General features: G+C 51.3%; 1 protein-coding gene across 1 annotated transcript in view; it reads right to left on the bottom strand.

The window, feature by feature from the left end:
• Window positions 1-2,387: 2,387 nt before the first annotated feature.
• The window catches only part of SH3PXD2B (SH3 and PX domains 2B), a gene marked incomplete at both ends in the record, with an annotated part of 71,288 nt that continues 56,785 nt past the window's right edge, over window positions 2,388-16,890 (bottom strand). The window contains 7 exons of the mRNA XM_080626897.1: window positions 2,388-3,884; window positions 4,780-4,905; window positions 5,375-5,424; window positions 5,959-6,185; window positions 7,422-7,539; window positions 9,522-9,626; window positions 11,099-11,233. Of these exons, the coding sequence (XP_080483023.1) occupies window positions 2,388-3,884; window positions 4,780-4,905; window positions 5,375-5,424; window positions 5,959-6,185; window positions 7,422-7,539; window positions 9,522-9,626; window positions 11,099-11,233 (2,258 nt within the window). The remainder of the gene's footprint in view (window positions 3,885-4,779; window positions 4,906-5,374; window positions 5,425-5,958; window positions 6,186-7,421; window positions 7,540-9,521; window positions 9,627-11,098; window positions 11,234-16,890) is intronic.

Raw genomic sequence — 16,890 nt, forward strand, 5'->3', positions numbered from 1 at the left:
CAATCCTGTCACACACTCACTGAGCCAATACAGTACTTGTGTCAGCAAAACAAATAACTACCAGTTCTGAGGTTCAGTCTGGGAGGAAAGCAGAAATAGCCCTCATTTGGTATGGAGGCCACAGAAATAGCATTGTCCCTCCTGAGGAAAGCCGGGGACAGCGAGGTCTCTGAGACAGAGAAAGGAGAGACACTTCTGAGATTAAAAGGCCATTCAGAAAAGAAAGAACAAGGACACAGTGCCACTGGAAAGGACACATAGCCCTTCCAGCCTGCTGTGTGATACTGCCAGAGCGGATGGGGACACAGCTCCAGCCCCCTTCCCAGATACAGCAGGGGCTGGACTGGGCTGCTGCCAGCTCTGGCTAAACTCACCCTGTCCCCATTCCTTTCCAAAGCAAAAGGGATTCACTGGAGCAAGAGATGCGTAGAGACAAGGCATCATTGTTCCCCCAGCCCACCCTGCAGCTCTCCTGGGAGCACATCAACACCTCGCAATGTGCCACGCAAAGAAATTTGTTATTGGATTGGGTTGCAAATGTATTGCTTATTGCCAGCTCAGGTGAGTCAGCCTGATCAGGGGCTGATGTGCCACCAGAGAAAACTGGGAGTGGGAGGAAGAGGAATCAGCTGCAGACTGGGGTGAATGAATTCCCACGGTTAAACACAAACCTTGGGGCTTCTGGATATGAGGCTGGACTGGGATGGTCAGGACTTTTCTATCTGATAAACCAGCACTGGGACAAACTGCCCCATCACCCTTTCAAAATGAGCCTGGCTTGAAGCACCACCATTTTCATTCGGTACACAGACAGAAATACCTTCAACTCCACATTTCCAGAGTAGAAAATAGGGGACAGAGAAGGCAGTGAGCATCTGGGGGAGTGGAGAATACTCCTTCAATTCTGCCAGCCTCAAATTAAAGGGAAAACTATAATTTTCAGCAGCAAAACAATGTGGCTGCAGAGCTGCAGCTGCAGCACTCAACACTTGCAATTAGACTAGAAAGGGCAACAGGGCTTGGTCAACAAGAAACCCACAGAAGCACTGGGTTTAAAGCTCTTCTGGAGAGAGAAATGTGGCCCTAAATCTGCAAGTAGCCAAATGCAGAGAGAAGAAAGCAGCACTGGGGAACAACAGCTCATCTACGCTCAATCCTCCTGCTAGGACAAGCAGCAACGTGGGCAAGATTAGGCTGTGCAGGCAGGAATGTCAGCATGAAAAAAACCCAGGCTCTGCTTGCCCTGAAGACTCTCAAACAGCCCAGCAAGCATGGTGAAAGCAAAGTACCTGGAACACAGGCAGATGGGTGAGAAACAAGGCAGGGAGCCCCTGAGCACCAGACACACCTCACACCTGGTTGTGATGAGGAGCTGAACTCCCACATGCTGCATTGCACTTGATAATATCAGCACCTACTAAAGGACCCACCTCCTGGCTGCTGCCCGCCAGCCTGAGAAGCTCTGTGGGTCATGGGAACGGGTGGTCCCCTCTTAGTCCAACAGGCAGGGCAGTCTGTGTGGGAATGAAAGCAAAGCATCCTTTATCCAGGGATTCTGGGGTCACTTTGGTCCTCTGTGCCTTGCATAGTATTCTTCAGCTACCAGAGCAAAACACTTCTTGCTGTTTGGTTGTGATACTGCAAGGGAGAAGCCTGCATAGCGTCCTGTATCAGCAGAGAGAGGACCTGTTATGTATGTGTGTGTGTGCATGTGTGCATTTGTCTGTGGTTTCTTATCACCAGCAGGATGTTGAAGTTAACACTTGTCATTTTAGAACAGCGAAGGACCAAGGGACAGCCCCATGGCATGCACGGGGGGGAGCAAGTAACAGGGGGTGAGAGCAATGCCTGTGCCCGCATGTGCACACAGAGCTACAGGGACCCCACTCTCAGCAATCATTCCTCCTTTTTTTCCCATGCTCCCTATGGCTCTGCTACACACCTGGACTAAGCAGTGTGACCTACAACATCTGGCCATGACCCTGAGCCTCAGGGAAGACAAATCCTTTCACACAGCCAGATTTCCTTGGCTGGTACCATTCCACACCCTGTACAGGTGGAACAATGCCTACCAAGGTCCATCTCCCCAGCACAGAGAACCATGGTAGCCATTGTATGCCACAAAGCTTGGCCAGAGCAGCCCTGGCTGCTCCAGGAGACGTGGGGAGGAGGGTGGATGGAAGCGCACAGGTGAGGAGGGGAGGTGGGGAGGGAAGGCTGAGCTGCTTCCTCCACACTGCCGCCAATGGGCACCAGCTGGGATGCGTGGGATCTCGAGTATTATCTTTTGTTTAAAGCCAGCCTCATGGAAAACTATAAATTAATCTGCTAATTAAATACTCAGGTGAGAGACCAGGGAACCTCCGGCTGTGCAAGCAGAGGAGCAGCTATGGCTTCTTCCGCAGGTAATTGGAAGGGATCCAGCCCTCCCAGCATGGTCCCCCAGTCAGGACCTTACAAAACCACCAGCCGCTGCTGTTCTTCTCATGAACTTCAAACAAAGTCCCTTCTTTAAAGCTGTTGGTCTCCTCGTCGCCTTCAAAATCTGCCACTGCCACATACAGAGCTTCCCTGGTGATGTCCGGGCTGGAGACAGGGGCTGAGGTCCTCTCCTTGGCTTCCCCTCTCTCCACTGGCTTGGATATGACCTTTGGGCTTACGCTGCTTTTTACTTTGGCTTCATCTTGGATGGAGGCAGAGAGGAATGGTTTGGCTTTTGGAGGAACCAGCATGGGCCTCCCCGGCACTGGGGATGACCTGATTTCGGGTGCTTCCCGTGCTGGGACCCTCAGCTCTGCTGTGGGGACAGAGGCAGGACCCCCTGTTTTCTTAGGAGGGGGTGGTCTGCGAGGTGGCACCACGGGGCGCAGTGGCGGGGGCTCCCTGGCACCCAGGGGGTTTGCTGGGCCCAGGGGGGGTTTGGGCAGCACCTCTTTCGTGGTGTGGCTGTCCGGTCTGGGCAGGGGTTTGCTCTCCATGCTTGGTCGCTCCTGAAACCTTCCAGAAGCCTCTGAAGAGGCCATGGTGCTACTGAAGGAGCTTTCTCCGGCAGTGGTGTCCTGCTCGCAGGGTTTCTCTGGGCACTTTGCAGGTCTAAGCTTGCTCCGCAGGTTGCAGATGTCCAGTTTATCATCAGCTGGTGCTGGGTCAGTCCTGGGGGCTGCAGCGGGTTTTGGCCTGATCTGAGGTCTTGACTTCAAGAATGGATTCTGGGTGATGGGCTCAGGCTTGTCCTCCACAGGCTCAGCTTTTGGCTTCGTTGGCTTGACAATGGGCCGGAGGTTTGGCTTCTTCACCTCCTTGGCTGACACCTTATGCCCACATTCCAGTCCCATTTCATTTTTCAGTTGGAAGAGTTTGCCCTTCTCTGGTTTGATCTCTGGCTTCTTCATGTCCTTAGGGGCTGCTGACTGCTTGGGTGGAATCATGGGCAAAATCATGCCTGGGGGCTTGGGGGGTGGCCTCTGCCTCTCTAGTAACTCGCCTTCTGATTTAATGATGGACTCCTTCCTGGGCGGCAGGCTGGGCTTCTCCTCTGTGTCACGGTCTGAGATCTCCTCGTAGCCACCAGCAAAGGCCAGGTCCCCGCTCTCGGGAGCCTCCTTCCCCTTCCAGTCTTTGGCCCACTTCCCACCACAGTCCATACCGTTAGGAGGAGCCTCCGGCAGTGGACGGCACGGTCCTGTTGCTTCCTCACTGGTGCTGCTGTCAGCTGCGGCATCACCAAGCCGGAGCTGAGCCATCTCGCTGGGAAGTGGAGCCAGGAAATTTGGCCTGGATGCGTTGCTGGTTTTCTTGTACTTATCGATGAATGTGGCAGGGGCCCAGCCTTCCTTCTCCTCAATCTGAATGTACCACCAGCCGCTCAGGTTCTTCTCAATAACCTGCCAAGGGGAACGGAAACTTCAGACATACATACAGGAGTGCTCTCTGCACACTCAGTGCCTCTGAACTGATGTCAGGGTGGCACAAGGCCCCGGTGCCTCTCTATCCAAAAGCCATGTAATCACAGCATGGGTATCCTAATCAGAGGGGAACCTGGTAACAGCCTCTGGCAGGGATGGGGACCGGCGTGCCGTGGGACTGAGGAACGTCATCGCCACGTTGCGGCTGCCCCTGAGCTGTGCCTATCCCGGGACCGGAATGCCGGGTACCAGCGGTGGCCACTGCGCGGCACTGTTGGAGCAACCACCCGGCAGCGATGCTGCGTGGACCAAACACGGACAGACTCGGTTTGGCCTTTGCGTGCTCCACAAGTGCGGCTGGGACCTGAGATGAGCGCACTGGGGCAGCCGTGAAGAGAAAATACTCTTAGGGAGGCACAGCGTACGTTTTGAAAAGCAAAATCACATCTGCAGGAGGAATCCTGCCAGCAGAAAGCAATTCTGGAAGGGGTTTTGACTTTAACCTGGCCTAATAAGTGAAAAAACCACAATTTCTACCCCCCATTTCTGCTGTGTTTTTAATTTCCATTAGCTCAGACAACACAGCACCCACACACCTGCACGACAGGAGGACAGGAGGCCACCAAGAGCACTATGGACTCCAAAGTCTTGTGAGCTCATACAGGTGCCTCTCCCACCCCTCAGAGAGCCCTGGGATATTAACAGCCCACAGAGGCAATCACATGCATCACCATGCCCAGTTTCCACCCAGAATACCATGGTGAGCAGATCTTCCCTGCCTGGAAGGGGATCTCCTGCCCGAAACAGGTCCCAGTGCAATGGAAGTCAGGAGTGCTGCACAGATATGAAGATGTGAGAAGACTAACAGTCTCACCTCTACTTTCATTCCTGCCTGGAAGCTGATGCCGTCAGGGATGGTGGTCTGGAAGTCAGCGATGGTGTAATATTCCTCTTCCACTTGAGGAGGGACAGGAGGTTTGGGCAGATTCAAACCACGTGGCTGCAACAAGAGAAAAGAAAACCCATCAGCATGTTTCTACAGCAGATGTGGTACAACATCCACACAGGCCACCAGCCTGCAGAGACCCAAGACAGCGCAGCCAGGCCAGGGACATCTGCTGCGCCCATGCAGCATCCTCACCAACATAAACAAGCAAACCATTTCCAGGCCGAGCAGAAAACTGCCCAGCACCAGAGCTCCCCAGAGGGAGGGAGCCAGCCTGCAGCCTCCCACTGGCAACCCAGCCCTGCAGAACAGACTGGCCAAAAGTTCCTTTAAAGACCATGTGCAACAAGAGGAGCCTTAAGACATCAGGGAGGCAGCGTGTGTAAATCCAGCCTTGGCCGAAGCACAGCCCATGGTACAGGGACAAAACCCCAGGCAAAGAATAACCAGTGATCAGAGCTCCTTTCAGTGCTCCTCTGATTCCCTTTGCCATTGTTGCTCTCTTATATTGACTGGCACTTACTATGGTGAGATCTCGGCGAGGAGGGGGTCTCTGCCTCATCTTTGGTGACTCTGTGGAGGAAGAATTTCAGATGCTGTTGAATTTCTGGCTTTTGGTCGCATGTGTGTTCAAAACACACAAGTGACAATGAAAAAAGAAAGGCAAGGACCAACCTGACCAAGGAAGCCAAAGGATGAATCTGTCTGCCCTGAGTAGCACAGGTCACCCAGGTTTTGAGGGTGTCCCATGGGAAGAGGAACCAGCTTTGCACCATCAGGTGCTGCTGGGAAACACAGCTGAGATGACCATGTGTACTGGCTTTTTCATTGCAGGCCTGACCCAGAAGACCTGGCTTCCAGAAGGGTAAAAATGTCCCAGCTTCTGAGAGGAGAGGCTCTCCGGATCCCCATCCCATTTGCTGATGCTCAGCAGGTCCCAGGGCAGCACTGTGCCTGTGCAATGTCACCTCCAGACCTTGCTGCAGAACCCACAGCACCTACAAGCCTTTTGCCTCCCCCACATCCCCTTACATGGCTAAAAAGCTTACAGGAAAGGCCACACTTGCACCCCAGCCACCAGTGGCCTCCTCCCCACCAACCACTTACTGCGTCGGATGTCAGCGTTGGGCAGGGGACGGCCGTCAAATCTCCCATCCCTTTGGCCAGCAAGCACATCCTTCTCTCTGCTTGCCAGGACCTGTTGCCGGGAGATGCCATCCAAATCCAAGGCACAGGAATGGGTGGAGGAGCCTGACCCCAGCTTCTGCGAGAACATCTCTCCACTCCCCTTTTTGAGGTAGGAGGCAGGGGCCCAGCCTTCTTGGCCCTGGTACCTGTGGTAGCAACAATGGCAGTGTCACTGCACTGAGCCTCCGTCCTGGACCGGGGCCATGAGTCCTTTCCCAGAGGAGGAGCCCATTGCGTTCCAGCAGTGTTGAGGCATTGGCCATCTCTGGAGCTGAGCTCAGAGCAAACACTGACTGAAGATGCTACATGATCTGGGCAGAATGAGCTGGTCATGCTTCATGGCACAGACCTGGAGAGCTCCAGCCACGACTAATGCTCCTGTGCAAGCTGGCCACAGCCAGCAGGCCAAAGGCTGGGAATGGCACAAAGCCCCATTTCCTTTTCGCTTCAGCAATGGCACTAGTTCAGGAATGATACTGGCTGAGGAAACAGAGTGGAAAAACAGAGGGCTGCGGCTAGGGTTGATGTACCTGGTCTTTGGAGAAGGCACAAGCCTCTGCCTGCACACCAGCAGCCTGGGTCCCTTCCTGCTCTAAATCTGCACTGTTCAGCAGAGAAACCAGCCCCATGATGCGATTGAAAACCCACATCCGCAGTGTCCTGCCATGCTAAAGGGTCCCGCGCCAGCAGCAGAACCTCTCCCTGCTGGCTGGACTGCAGTGCCTACACTCAGATGGCACCAGCTACTGAGTAGTTGCCTTTGGAGCTCTCGTGGCAGCCCTCCTCCACTTAAAAAGTCAATGGATGTTTTTCTGGGGCTCTGCTGCTGCCAAGACCACAGGTTCAATGGAAGGTTAAGAAAATTGCAGCATGTGCTCCCACCCTGCTCGAGTCCGGCTGTTTGCAAGACCACAGACAAGAGAAAATGAGCCTCCAGCAGAACACAAGTATCAGCTCAGCATGATCTGGCCTCAGCACACCCTGCACACAGCAGACCTGGCCCGGACAACGGCCTTTCTCTTCTCACCTCCTAACACAGCCAGAAGATCCAGCCTGCCTCTGGAACACTCACTGGTTTTCCTACCAGCAGCACATGATGTAACACTAATGCTCTCACAACGGTTCCCTTTGCACTGCTGGGGCATGTGATGCCGTGATGCAGTCCACCTCCCAGCACAGGAAATTAGGGGATTTTAAAGATGTCCAACCACAGCTATGGTTGGCTGAAGTCCTGAAAGTCAACTAGCTTCAGTTTGTAGGGATGGAGAGAAACTAGTTCTGGTTCTCTGCCCTTCCCTAGACTTGCCTCTGGGCTGTACATCCCATGTGCTTTGCACAGCCCCAGCTGCAGTGCCAGGGAAGAGCAAGAGGTAGGGACGTACCTGATTTTCCACCAGCCCTCCAGGTTCTTCTGGATCACCACCACCACAGCCCCTTTGTCCAGGTTCATTTCATCCTGGTCTCTTGCGGTATATGGGTAAACAACGGTGTACTTCTCCTCTGTTGGAAAGAAAGTGCAGTTTCACAGAGATACTGTTTTATGGAAACCTGGACTCAGTCGAACAATGGTTAAAAGTGCTTTATATAAATGATAATTCTTGTTGTAATATAGGTGCAAACACACAGGGATACACAACCATTTGGAAGAGAAATGTCAGTGAAATGTACTTCAAAACAAACCCAGCTGCGTTTGGAAATGTAAACTCTGGGGAGCTAGTCTGGCCCAAAGAAATTGTCTATAACAGTTCCCCCTCTCCCTTAAGACTAAAGACTACCTTTTATATGACAGCTCTCCTTTCACCTGCTCTTTAAGAAGGCCTTCCATGATTCCATTTCAGTTCAGATTTATCTCTTAGTGTGTTTAAAGAACTGTCCCCTATACAGGGAAATAAATCCCATGGCCATCAGGGAGTAACCCCACACGTACAGATGTGCTCTCATGCACAGGTCTCAAACTGCTCTACAATGACAGGTCTACATGAACGTCCCTGTTCAACATCTGAGTCCCCCAAGACACTTGTCAAAGCCATGTAGTGAGCCTGGAGAAGAGTCTGATGTCCTGTCCACTAGACCAAATGATGGCAAGCAGCGACACAGTTGCTTTTCCCTTCAAGAGGAAGGGAAACATCCTAACAGCCATGCAGACAACATGTCAAACAAACAGCTTTATCCATTCATCCATCCCTCACCTTGTCCTGTCCTCTCTGGAAGAAACACAGGAAAGCAATTGCCTGTGCTTACGCAGTGCCACAATAGGGTGAAGGCCATTTTGGGAAATGTCTGCCTCCAAACCCTACACTTCTGGAAATTCACGTATCCACACCGTGCAGGTTTCCTGGATTTGCCTCCTTGGAGCAGCACAGCCCTCAAAGGGCCCTATTTCCCACTCCCTTCCAACACAGGAGTCAGAGCAGAAAATGTCCTGCTACACACAGCAGGCTTTTCTCCTCCTGATGCCATGTGAGCCACCAACCCAAGGATCACAGCTCAGAGGAGTTACTTTTACAGGAACTAAGGCAGTTCAACAGCAAGTTGCAAGAAGCCTCCACACATGTCGGGGGAAAGCAGAAACTCCAGCCTCTGTACCCAAAACAAGCTTCAGAAAGTGTGAAGGAGCAGCTGATAGAGGAAAGAGAGATGGACATCAGTGGGCCTAATAGCAGGCTGAGGGGCATGTATGGCAGGTGTTGAGCACTGACACAAGCAGGTTTCATCACATGCAAAGCAAACAAACATGCAGACATGGTTGCAAGCACAAAACACGGGCAGACAAACAAGTCTCTGTGAAGTCCACCTTGACCCCATCCACTGGTGTACAAGTCCCCAAGAGTCCGACGGCGGCCAACGTGCCTGGGCAGAGACCAGTATCTCCATGGGACTGGGAAGAGCATGTTGGGGAAGCAGGAGAAGGACAAGAGAGGACATAAGGAGGTGGCACTTCAGGTCCAAGAAGAGACAGGGCTGACACCAGAGAGTGGCACAGAGACTGTACTCACCTGGAGACCCCTTCCCAGTCTAAGCCCCCCTCCCACCTCCATCTCCAGGGGCATTTCAGATTTGCTCTAAGCAAAGGCTACAACCTTGCTATTCTCACAAGGTGATCCCATATGTTCTTTGTCCTGCATGGGTTTAGAAGACACACGAATTCTCCCAGGACCTAAGCTTTGCTCCTCCTCCGCTGCAGGTCAAACAGCTCCTAAAGGAGGCACTGGGATGGCAGAACCTGGAGGTGGCACCTTCAGCCACTCTGCGGGGAGCAGAAAGGCCAGCATATACACCACCAGTGTCCAGCTGCCCCACTCCTGCTGCAGCACTGGATGGGCAGAACCATCATGGGCAGACAGGTCTGAACAGCACATGCAGGCTTGTCCTTCTCTGGGGTCATGTCCTGCCCAGGTCAGGGAGGGCTACGCAGTCCTGTGAGCAGCTCGGTGCAGATCAGCCGGAAGAAGCTGGGGCAGATGTCTCCAGCACCTTCTTACCTTCCTCGGACTGCATGGAGAACTCATCCTGGACACCATCCTGGGCCTCCAGGCAGGTCGCTGGCACCCAGCCTTGCTCCTCCAACGTGCTCACAAACCACCAGCCTGAGAAGAAAAAAGCAGGCAGCTCAGCCCAGGGCTCCCACCACCCGAAAAACTCACTCCAAACCACGAGCCTTGGGGGTTTTGCCTCTCCTTGATGCCTACATGGGAGGCTGGGGTGACCAAAAAGCAACAGAGACAAGCACTATCTGAAAGTGAGCCCAGGCAGCACCACAGGAGAATCACAGCTGGGTAACATCTAAGGGTACAGTTCCCTCCCCATGAAGAATGGGAGAGGCTCTGAGAAGCAAACAGCTCCAGCCACCACATTTGCTCTCCCTTTTTTCCCCCCCCTTTGTCTCGTTTTCCCTCAGTCTGGGTCAGCAAGCCCGGGCTAATTAGCAGAGATGAATCCCCTGTCTGTGAATCAATAGCTGACTCCTGCTGCGCTCTCGCCTTCTTCACATTTGTGGAAACAGCAGAATTTAAAAGCTAAGAGCAAAGGCAGGATTAAAACACGAGCTCTCCCAGCGGAAACCCAGCCAGCTCCGGAGCAGCCACAAGCAATTCTGGGCCACCCTGGGTGTCCAATCAAAATAAATGTGTGCTCCTCAGTTATTAAAAGCACAAGCTATTTGTGTCTTTGGGGAGAAAATAAAGAACCTCACCAGTGAGTCATTTAGAAAGACAACTAGATTGTCAAGGAGGGAATCAGCAGCTATCTGTATGGAAGGGAAAACCGGGCTGACAGGGATAAATAAATCATTCACCATAGCTTTTGAATTGGCTGTGCTAATAGGCTTCACTTGCTTCAGGGCTGCTTTTATTTTCCTCATTCCCCAACATAGCTGCGGGTGCAACCAATGCTCTGGGGACCAGCTTTCTTGAGTTCTAAAATCTGTTTTCATGATTTATCTTTAAACCCCCATAAGCAACTCCTGTTAACTTCAGAGAATAAATTCCCCTTTTCAACAAACTCCAGAGGCTGGGCTCAGGACACGAGTTGAGCCCTTTGCAGAGGTTAAGAGCAAGTTTAAGTTCTGAAGTAAGCAAATGGCTCAGCTGCCTGCCCTGCTTCACGGCCGGGTGTTTCATTGTGTTTAGAGGCAAGAATTGTGAACGCACAATGGGGCCTTTCACTGGGCACTATGAGAATGTCCCCCTGTCAATAAAACAAGCCAGCCCACTCCAGGAATGGCTTTTGTCCTCAAGATCCATTGGCCAAGTGTTTCAGCATGAAGAAGCATAAAACAGAGATTTTAAAAGATGGATGGCGCCTGGTGTTCAGCACAGGGATAAGACCTTTCCTTTAGAGACAGTCCTGAAGCCTTGTCCATGCTCCTGCAGCCTGCAGACTGAAGCTGCTTCCACATCCCACCTCAGCTGACCATCCAAGGACATCCCTGTGAGGTGCCTAAAGGCTGTTTTGCTTAAGGACCTATCAGGAGAACACTGACGACACAGGATCACTATTCCTTCCCTTGGTGTGCAATGCAGTAGATCCGAAGCCCTCTGCCAAGCCAAACTCTCTGTACCTGATTCATTCTTCTCAATGATATCCACCAACTGGCCCACGCACAAGCTGATCTCGGAGCTCTCCTGCTTTTGGTAGTCCGCCACCACGACATACTGCTCCAGCACCAAGGGGTCGACCGATGCAGAGTCAGCTCCTGCACAGGGGGGACAAGAACCAACCCATGTGCCAGGGTCAGCACCAGCTCCTGAGAGCATGGACCACCGCTCCCGAGCACCTGCTGGCCTGCAAGCAGCTCCAGGACACCCTGAGGACCCCAGCGTGAGAGATGTGAGCCAGAGACTTGGGCAGAGTGAGGAGGAGAGACCAAACCAGCAGCCAGGTGAGATGGGTACAACCAGGTGAGACTTTTCACTTGCTACCCACCTTCCTGCTCGCAGACACAGCTGTCCAAGCAATCCCACCACCGCCACGGATGCACACAGCAGCCTGGACCCTGCTGTCAGACACCAAGGGGACTCAGGGCAGTCGTCCGTGTGCTGGCATCAGCTGTCCCAATGCACGGACCAGTTCAGATCCCAACTCAACACACACAACCTGCAGCGAGTTTTGCGGGTCCTGGCTAAAAAGCCTGGACACCCAGCTGGAGGGGTGTTTGTAGGACAGGGCAGCATCCTCCTGTCACCATTATCCTTATGTATTTCAGTCACCTTCCCGCAGCTTGCCAGCAAGGTTTGCACTCTCTGCTATTTGCTCCACTAACTCTGCTCAGCTCCTCCTGCTGAGATCAAAATTTAACATCAGAAAATACTAAAAAAGTACCCCAAATGGGAGCAAACTGGCAAGATACACAAGGAGCAAAGCTTTTCTTCCCCCAAGAAAAGCCCGACAACCCGGAGGAGAGAGGGATGCCGCGGTCCGGGCTGCACCGAGCCCGTGCAGGCTGCGGGTGGCACTGCGAGCTAAGGCCAGGGACACCCGGGAGCACCGCCAGCCCCTGCTCGGCAGGAGACTAGCAGCGAGGCACTGCAGGGCTCGGCTGGCTTATATTCTGCAAGCACGTCTTCATTTGCGAGAGTGCTCTGGATACAGATGCACACCTTTCACTTGGCGATGCTCGCTATGGCAGCACCACAAAAGAGGATTCCACTCGCATCAGTCACTGCTTAAGACACATGGCCCCAAGTTTGTCCCTATACACCCAGCAAAGCCACCCTTTCCTCATACCTGCACCAAGGCTTGTGGTGTGCAGGAAGACCACAAAGTGACCCAGGGCTTTGCACGCTAACATAGCACACTTTGAGTGTGCTCAATGTTAAGCCCAGCTTATTCAGCCCTACCAAGCTTGGTGTTCAGTCAGCTCAGCCTCCTGCTAAACAAGCTCTGGCTACTCAGAGGTTACCCTGGTTACCCATAACACCACCAGCACTTGCCCCATCTGCCTCCAAAGCCTCCAAGAAGCAAAAAGTTGCCAGAAACTCTTGCCCATGACTCCTCTCCACTTCGAGCCCTGGCTCTGGCCTTCAACCCAACACTTTAGCTTACAGCTTCACAACCTGCCAGACGAGGACACTATTACATTACCCTGTTCTCCCCAGGTGCAGTAAGAATTAATTAATACCTGCCAAGTGCTTTGGAAGTAGGACAGTGTTAATCATTATAGCACCAGTGATCAAGAGTCACACACCTGATCACAGGTGTTAAGCTGTATGTACAGGGGCTGTGCATGTACTGTGAGGAAAGAGCCTCAAGCTTTGGGTTGGGGCAGAAATCACAGCCCTCTAGCTGCTATAGCACGGCAGATGTACAGGACAACTACCTCCCAGTCTCTGAATGGTGTGAAATTACATAGAGAGTGGTAGTCCCTTGGGACAGTTAGGTGAAATGCAGCAAAGAAATTCAGGCTACGTTATCATAGAATCATAGACTAGTTAGGGTTGGAAAGGACCTTAAGATCATCCAGTTCCAACCCCCCTGCCATGGGCAGGGACACCTCACACTAAACCATGTCACCCAAGGCCTCATCCAACCTGGCCTTGAACACCGCCAAGGATGGAGCATTCACAACTTCCCTGGGCAACCCATTCCAGTGCCTCACCACCCTCACAGTAAAGAATTTCTTCCTTAGATCCAATCTAAACTTCCCCTGTTTAAGTTTGAACCCGTTACCCCTTGTCCTGTCACTACAGTCCCTGATGAAAAGCCCCTCCCCAGCATCCTTGTAGGCCCCCTTCAGATACTGGAACATGTTTCTCTATGGCAAGTGCACCTACCCTGCAAGAGGACCCAGCACATGAGAAGCCTCAGCCTGACAAAAGATCTTTCTCATGGGGAAACTTATAGCAGAGCACAGGTTCCCCAGCAGGAAACCTACAGTGGCACACTCATCCCAGAAGGGTATGAGTAGAGATGGACAAGATCTAGCAGGTCTTCATCAATCCTAGGATGCTCCACTGCCTTACACAGTTCTCCTGTGCACAGGGGTCACAAGCTCTCAAATTGGTTCTGAGAAAGAAAGACCACAACAAAGATTTAAATGAACAATGTATCATCAGGGCAGTCTTATTTAAAGGAAAGAGGCAAATTGTCCATGTTATTCTGCTATAAACAGCACTCTGCAGAGTTCCAGGTGAGCTGGCCAAGTGCAGAGGATCTGTTACCGCTAATGAAAGCTTCCTCTGTACCAAAACCCAGAGGTGGGGCACCAGACAGAATTAAAAATAGCCCTCTAAAGTGAATGGTGGATGCTAGGACTATCTGTTCTACTAGCTCAATTAAAGGTTTGTGCTTAAAGTGATCAGAGGATCTATTCAACCCTCGAGAGAAGAATAACAGCTACAGTAAGAGAGAAGTATTCTCTTTTCTGCCTCCCTCGCTATAATTACACTCATTGCTCTGAGGCTATTTGTAGTTTCAGCAGGCAATTCTGGATGCTCCAATGTACCTATTAAACCAACAACAGAAGTTGTAATCTGAGCTTGGAGGAAGAGGTAGGAGTTAATTTCAGGAGCATCTTCACCTGGCATAATCATCCTCAACCACAAAAACCACACTCAAATAAACAACAAAACATCCTATATATGGACAGACTTGGGTCTCTTAAAAATAGCAATGGTGTAAACCTTACCAAGATGAGAGACAGTATTAAAGCTCTGCAGCTGGGGAGCAGAGGAAGCATTAATACAGTCCAGATCCCACAAGAGAGTGAGTTTTGCAGACAGGTGTAGGCAAGAGCACAGCCTTTGTGTCCTGAACACCCCTCACTTGAGTGACTGACACTGACATGGCCTTAGAAGGGATGTGCATTGGCTCATGACACACAGAGGTCCTTAGGCTGGTCTTGCAGAATTGATGCTTTCTGCGGATGCAGGAGAGGCGCAGGGGAGACACAGCCTCCAGGCAGTGCACATCCCAGCTACCAACCCAAGGACCGCTCAGGAGAGTGACCTATGTCACATACAGGTCAGCCCGCAAATCTCTGCAGGTTTTGTTTGACCAGAAACTTGGCCACTCACCCGAAGTGCTGAGATGGACAAAACCAGTAGGAAATCTCATATATGGGGTTGCTTGTGATGTTTCCAGCCTTTCCAATCTCTGGCTTTGCAGTATCAGTGACAAAAGCCAGGACTTTATTATGGGGCTTGGACACTGGTGCCTCTGCAGGGAAACAAAGAGCTCAGGCACAGGGGGCACAGGTATGTGGCTTTGAAGCTGTACACGCCAGTCCTTGCCTAATGCATCTTCCAAAGATGTAATTCTCTGGATAAAGTTTCTTCCTCCTAGTCCTCTGGCCTGTGCTAATCAGACCCAGTGTGCTTAGGATTGCTCTCTTCTCCCAGCCTCTCCCATGAGTTTGTGAAGATCAGCACTGCAAAAGTGAATTTCTTCCTGCTCTCACATGAAATGGGCAGTAGATGCTGTGCTGTACTGAACCTTTTGCAAGCCTCTCATCTCTCCAAGGATTTTTCCAGAACTGGAAAATAATCACACGGAAAGATCATTCACCACTGGAGTTTTAGAAAAGTCTCCCTATGGCTGCTGTAGGATACAAGAGCTGTGTTTTCACTGTATCTCATTAGAACGAATACTGTGGTTTGGGGGCTTTGTAGACACATTGCATAGCACAGCAAAAGGGATGTGGCCACATAAGAAAGCATCTAAAATAAAGCTGGCAGGGGGATATTTGAGCTTTCTGCCAGCCTCCTTGGGCAGCTCCTTCCAAATACAAACTCTGCAGACAGTTTCAGGTTCCCCTGCACTAAGTCAGTGCTGCAATGAACCCATGACTGAATAGAAATGCTCAAAACCGTCTTGGGGACTGACATGATGACTGCTTTTAGATGTACCTAAATCAGTGGCCAAGTCAGTCCTCAGAATCCCAGAGACTGGGGAATAATCCATCCCCCTGGAAGCTGCAGGCTGTATGGAGCCTGAGCCCATGCCCAAGGCTCACAGACGTGCGATTACGAAGACTGGTAAAAAAATACTAAGCAGAGGAAACAGATTTTATTTCCAATGCTTACTTGCATCAGGCCCTCCTCACAACAGCAAATGTCACTTGAGTCTCTTCATCACCATGGGAGGTTGAGGGCAGGCAGCACTTTAACCCGCTTCGCATCCCAGTGTTTGCTTAAATCCCATTTCAAACAGGGCTTGCTGCCAGGAGCTGGGGAGGTTTTTCCAGCACTCTCTTGAAGAGCAGTGCAACCCCTCTCCAGCAATGCTGGGAGAAATCAGCAAGTTGTTCATTGGAAAATACTCATGATTTGTGTTTGTGCACAGCTACTGCACACCTCTTCCTCAGGGAGACCCATAATGAATGGGCTGTGTTTGTGCCTTGCTGCAGATTTGCTACCTCAAAGCAGGCCTGGCTTGAGAACCTGATGAACTTCCTCGAGGTGTAAGTGGGATCAGGATAACAGCAGCAGAACCACACTGTTTCTGCTGCCAGAAAATGCCACGCAGTGAGAGGAGTCTCTGAACATGTCTGGCACGAGGCATCAGCCCTTTGTAATGTTACTGCATGCAAACATCTTTCCTTGGTGGCTACTGCACATATGCCAGATGCCATGGGCAAAACAGTGCAACCTGTAATGCCAGAGCAGACTCTGGCTTGGACGCTCCCTAAACTCTCCCTGTTTCCTCCCTCTCAAGGGTGACAAGCAAACAGCATCCCAAGGAGCATTTTCTCTTTGATCTCAGCAACATCCCTCTGTCACTTACAAACCCACCATGCCAACAGGATGGCAGAGTGAAGTTGCCCGTAAACTTGCAGTGGGAAGGCAGGACAAAGGCAGGATATAAGCAGGGAAAAAGCTCCTGCTTCTCTAACAGCCAGCATCCTTAAATTGAATTCTGCCCTCAAAGAACTGAGTTATGCAGCAGAATATTTTTTCCTCTTCTTCTCAACCCCAGAAAGGATTTCTTTTTTCTTGCCTAATACAAGTGGACAGGATTCAAAATGATCTAAACACACACTGATCTCATAGGGAAATACAACACCCTTCCCTTACACACCAAATGTTCCTGCTGAGCCAGCACACAAGAGTTTGTTTTTAAGATGAGGGAGATTTTATCTTTATTTTACCTCTGTTTTATCAAAAGGGAGGAGAAGGGAAAAAAATGCAGCCTGTTCTTTTCCCCACCCATAGCAAGAAGCTTCTTTCTACCTCCAAAGCTAGATGAAGACCCACCACTTTGGTTTATGGCAGTGCTAACTCTACAGCCGAAACCCTTTTCACAACCTATTTCAGCAGAATCTCCATCCCAACCTTCCTTCCCAAAGACTCCCATGCTACTTTTTATACCTTCTGTAGCTCTGGTAGTTGAAAGACGCCCTCGCAAATCCACAGA

This window comes from Psittacula echo (genome assembly GCF_963264785.1).
Source record: "Psittacula echo genome assembly, chromosome: 11".
NCBI lineage: Eukaryota > Metazoa > Chordata > Aves > Psittaciformes > Psittacidae > Psittacula > Psittacula echo.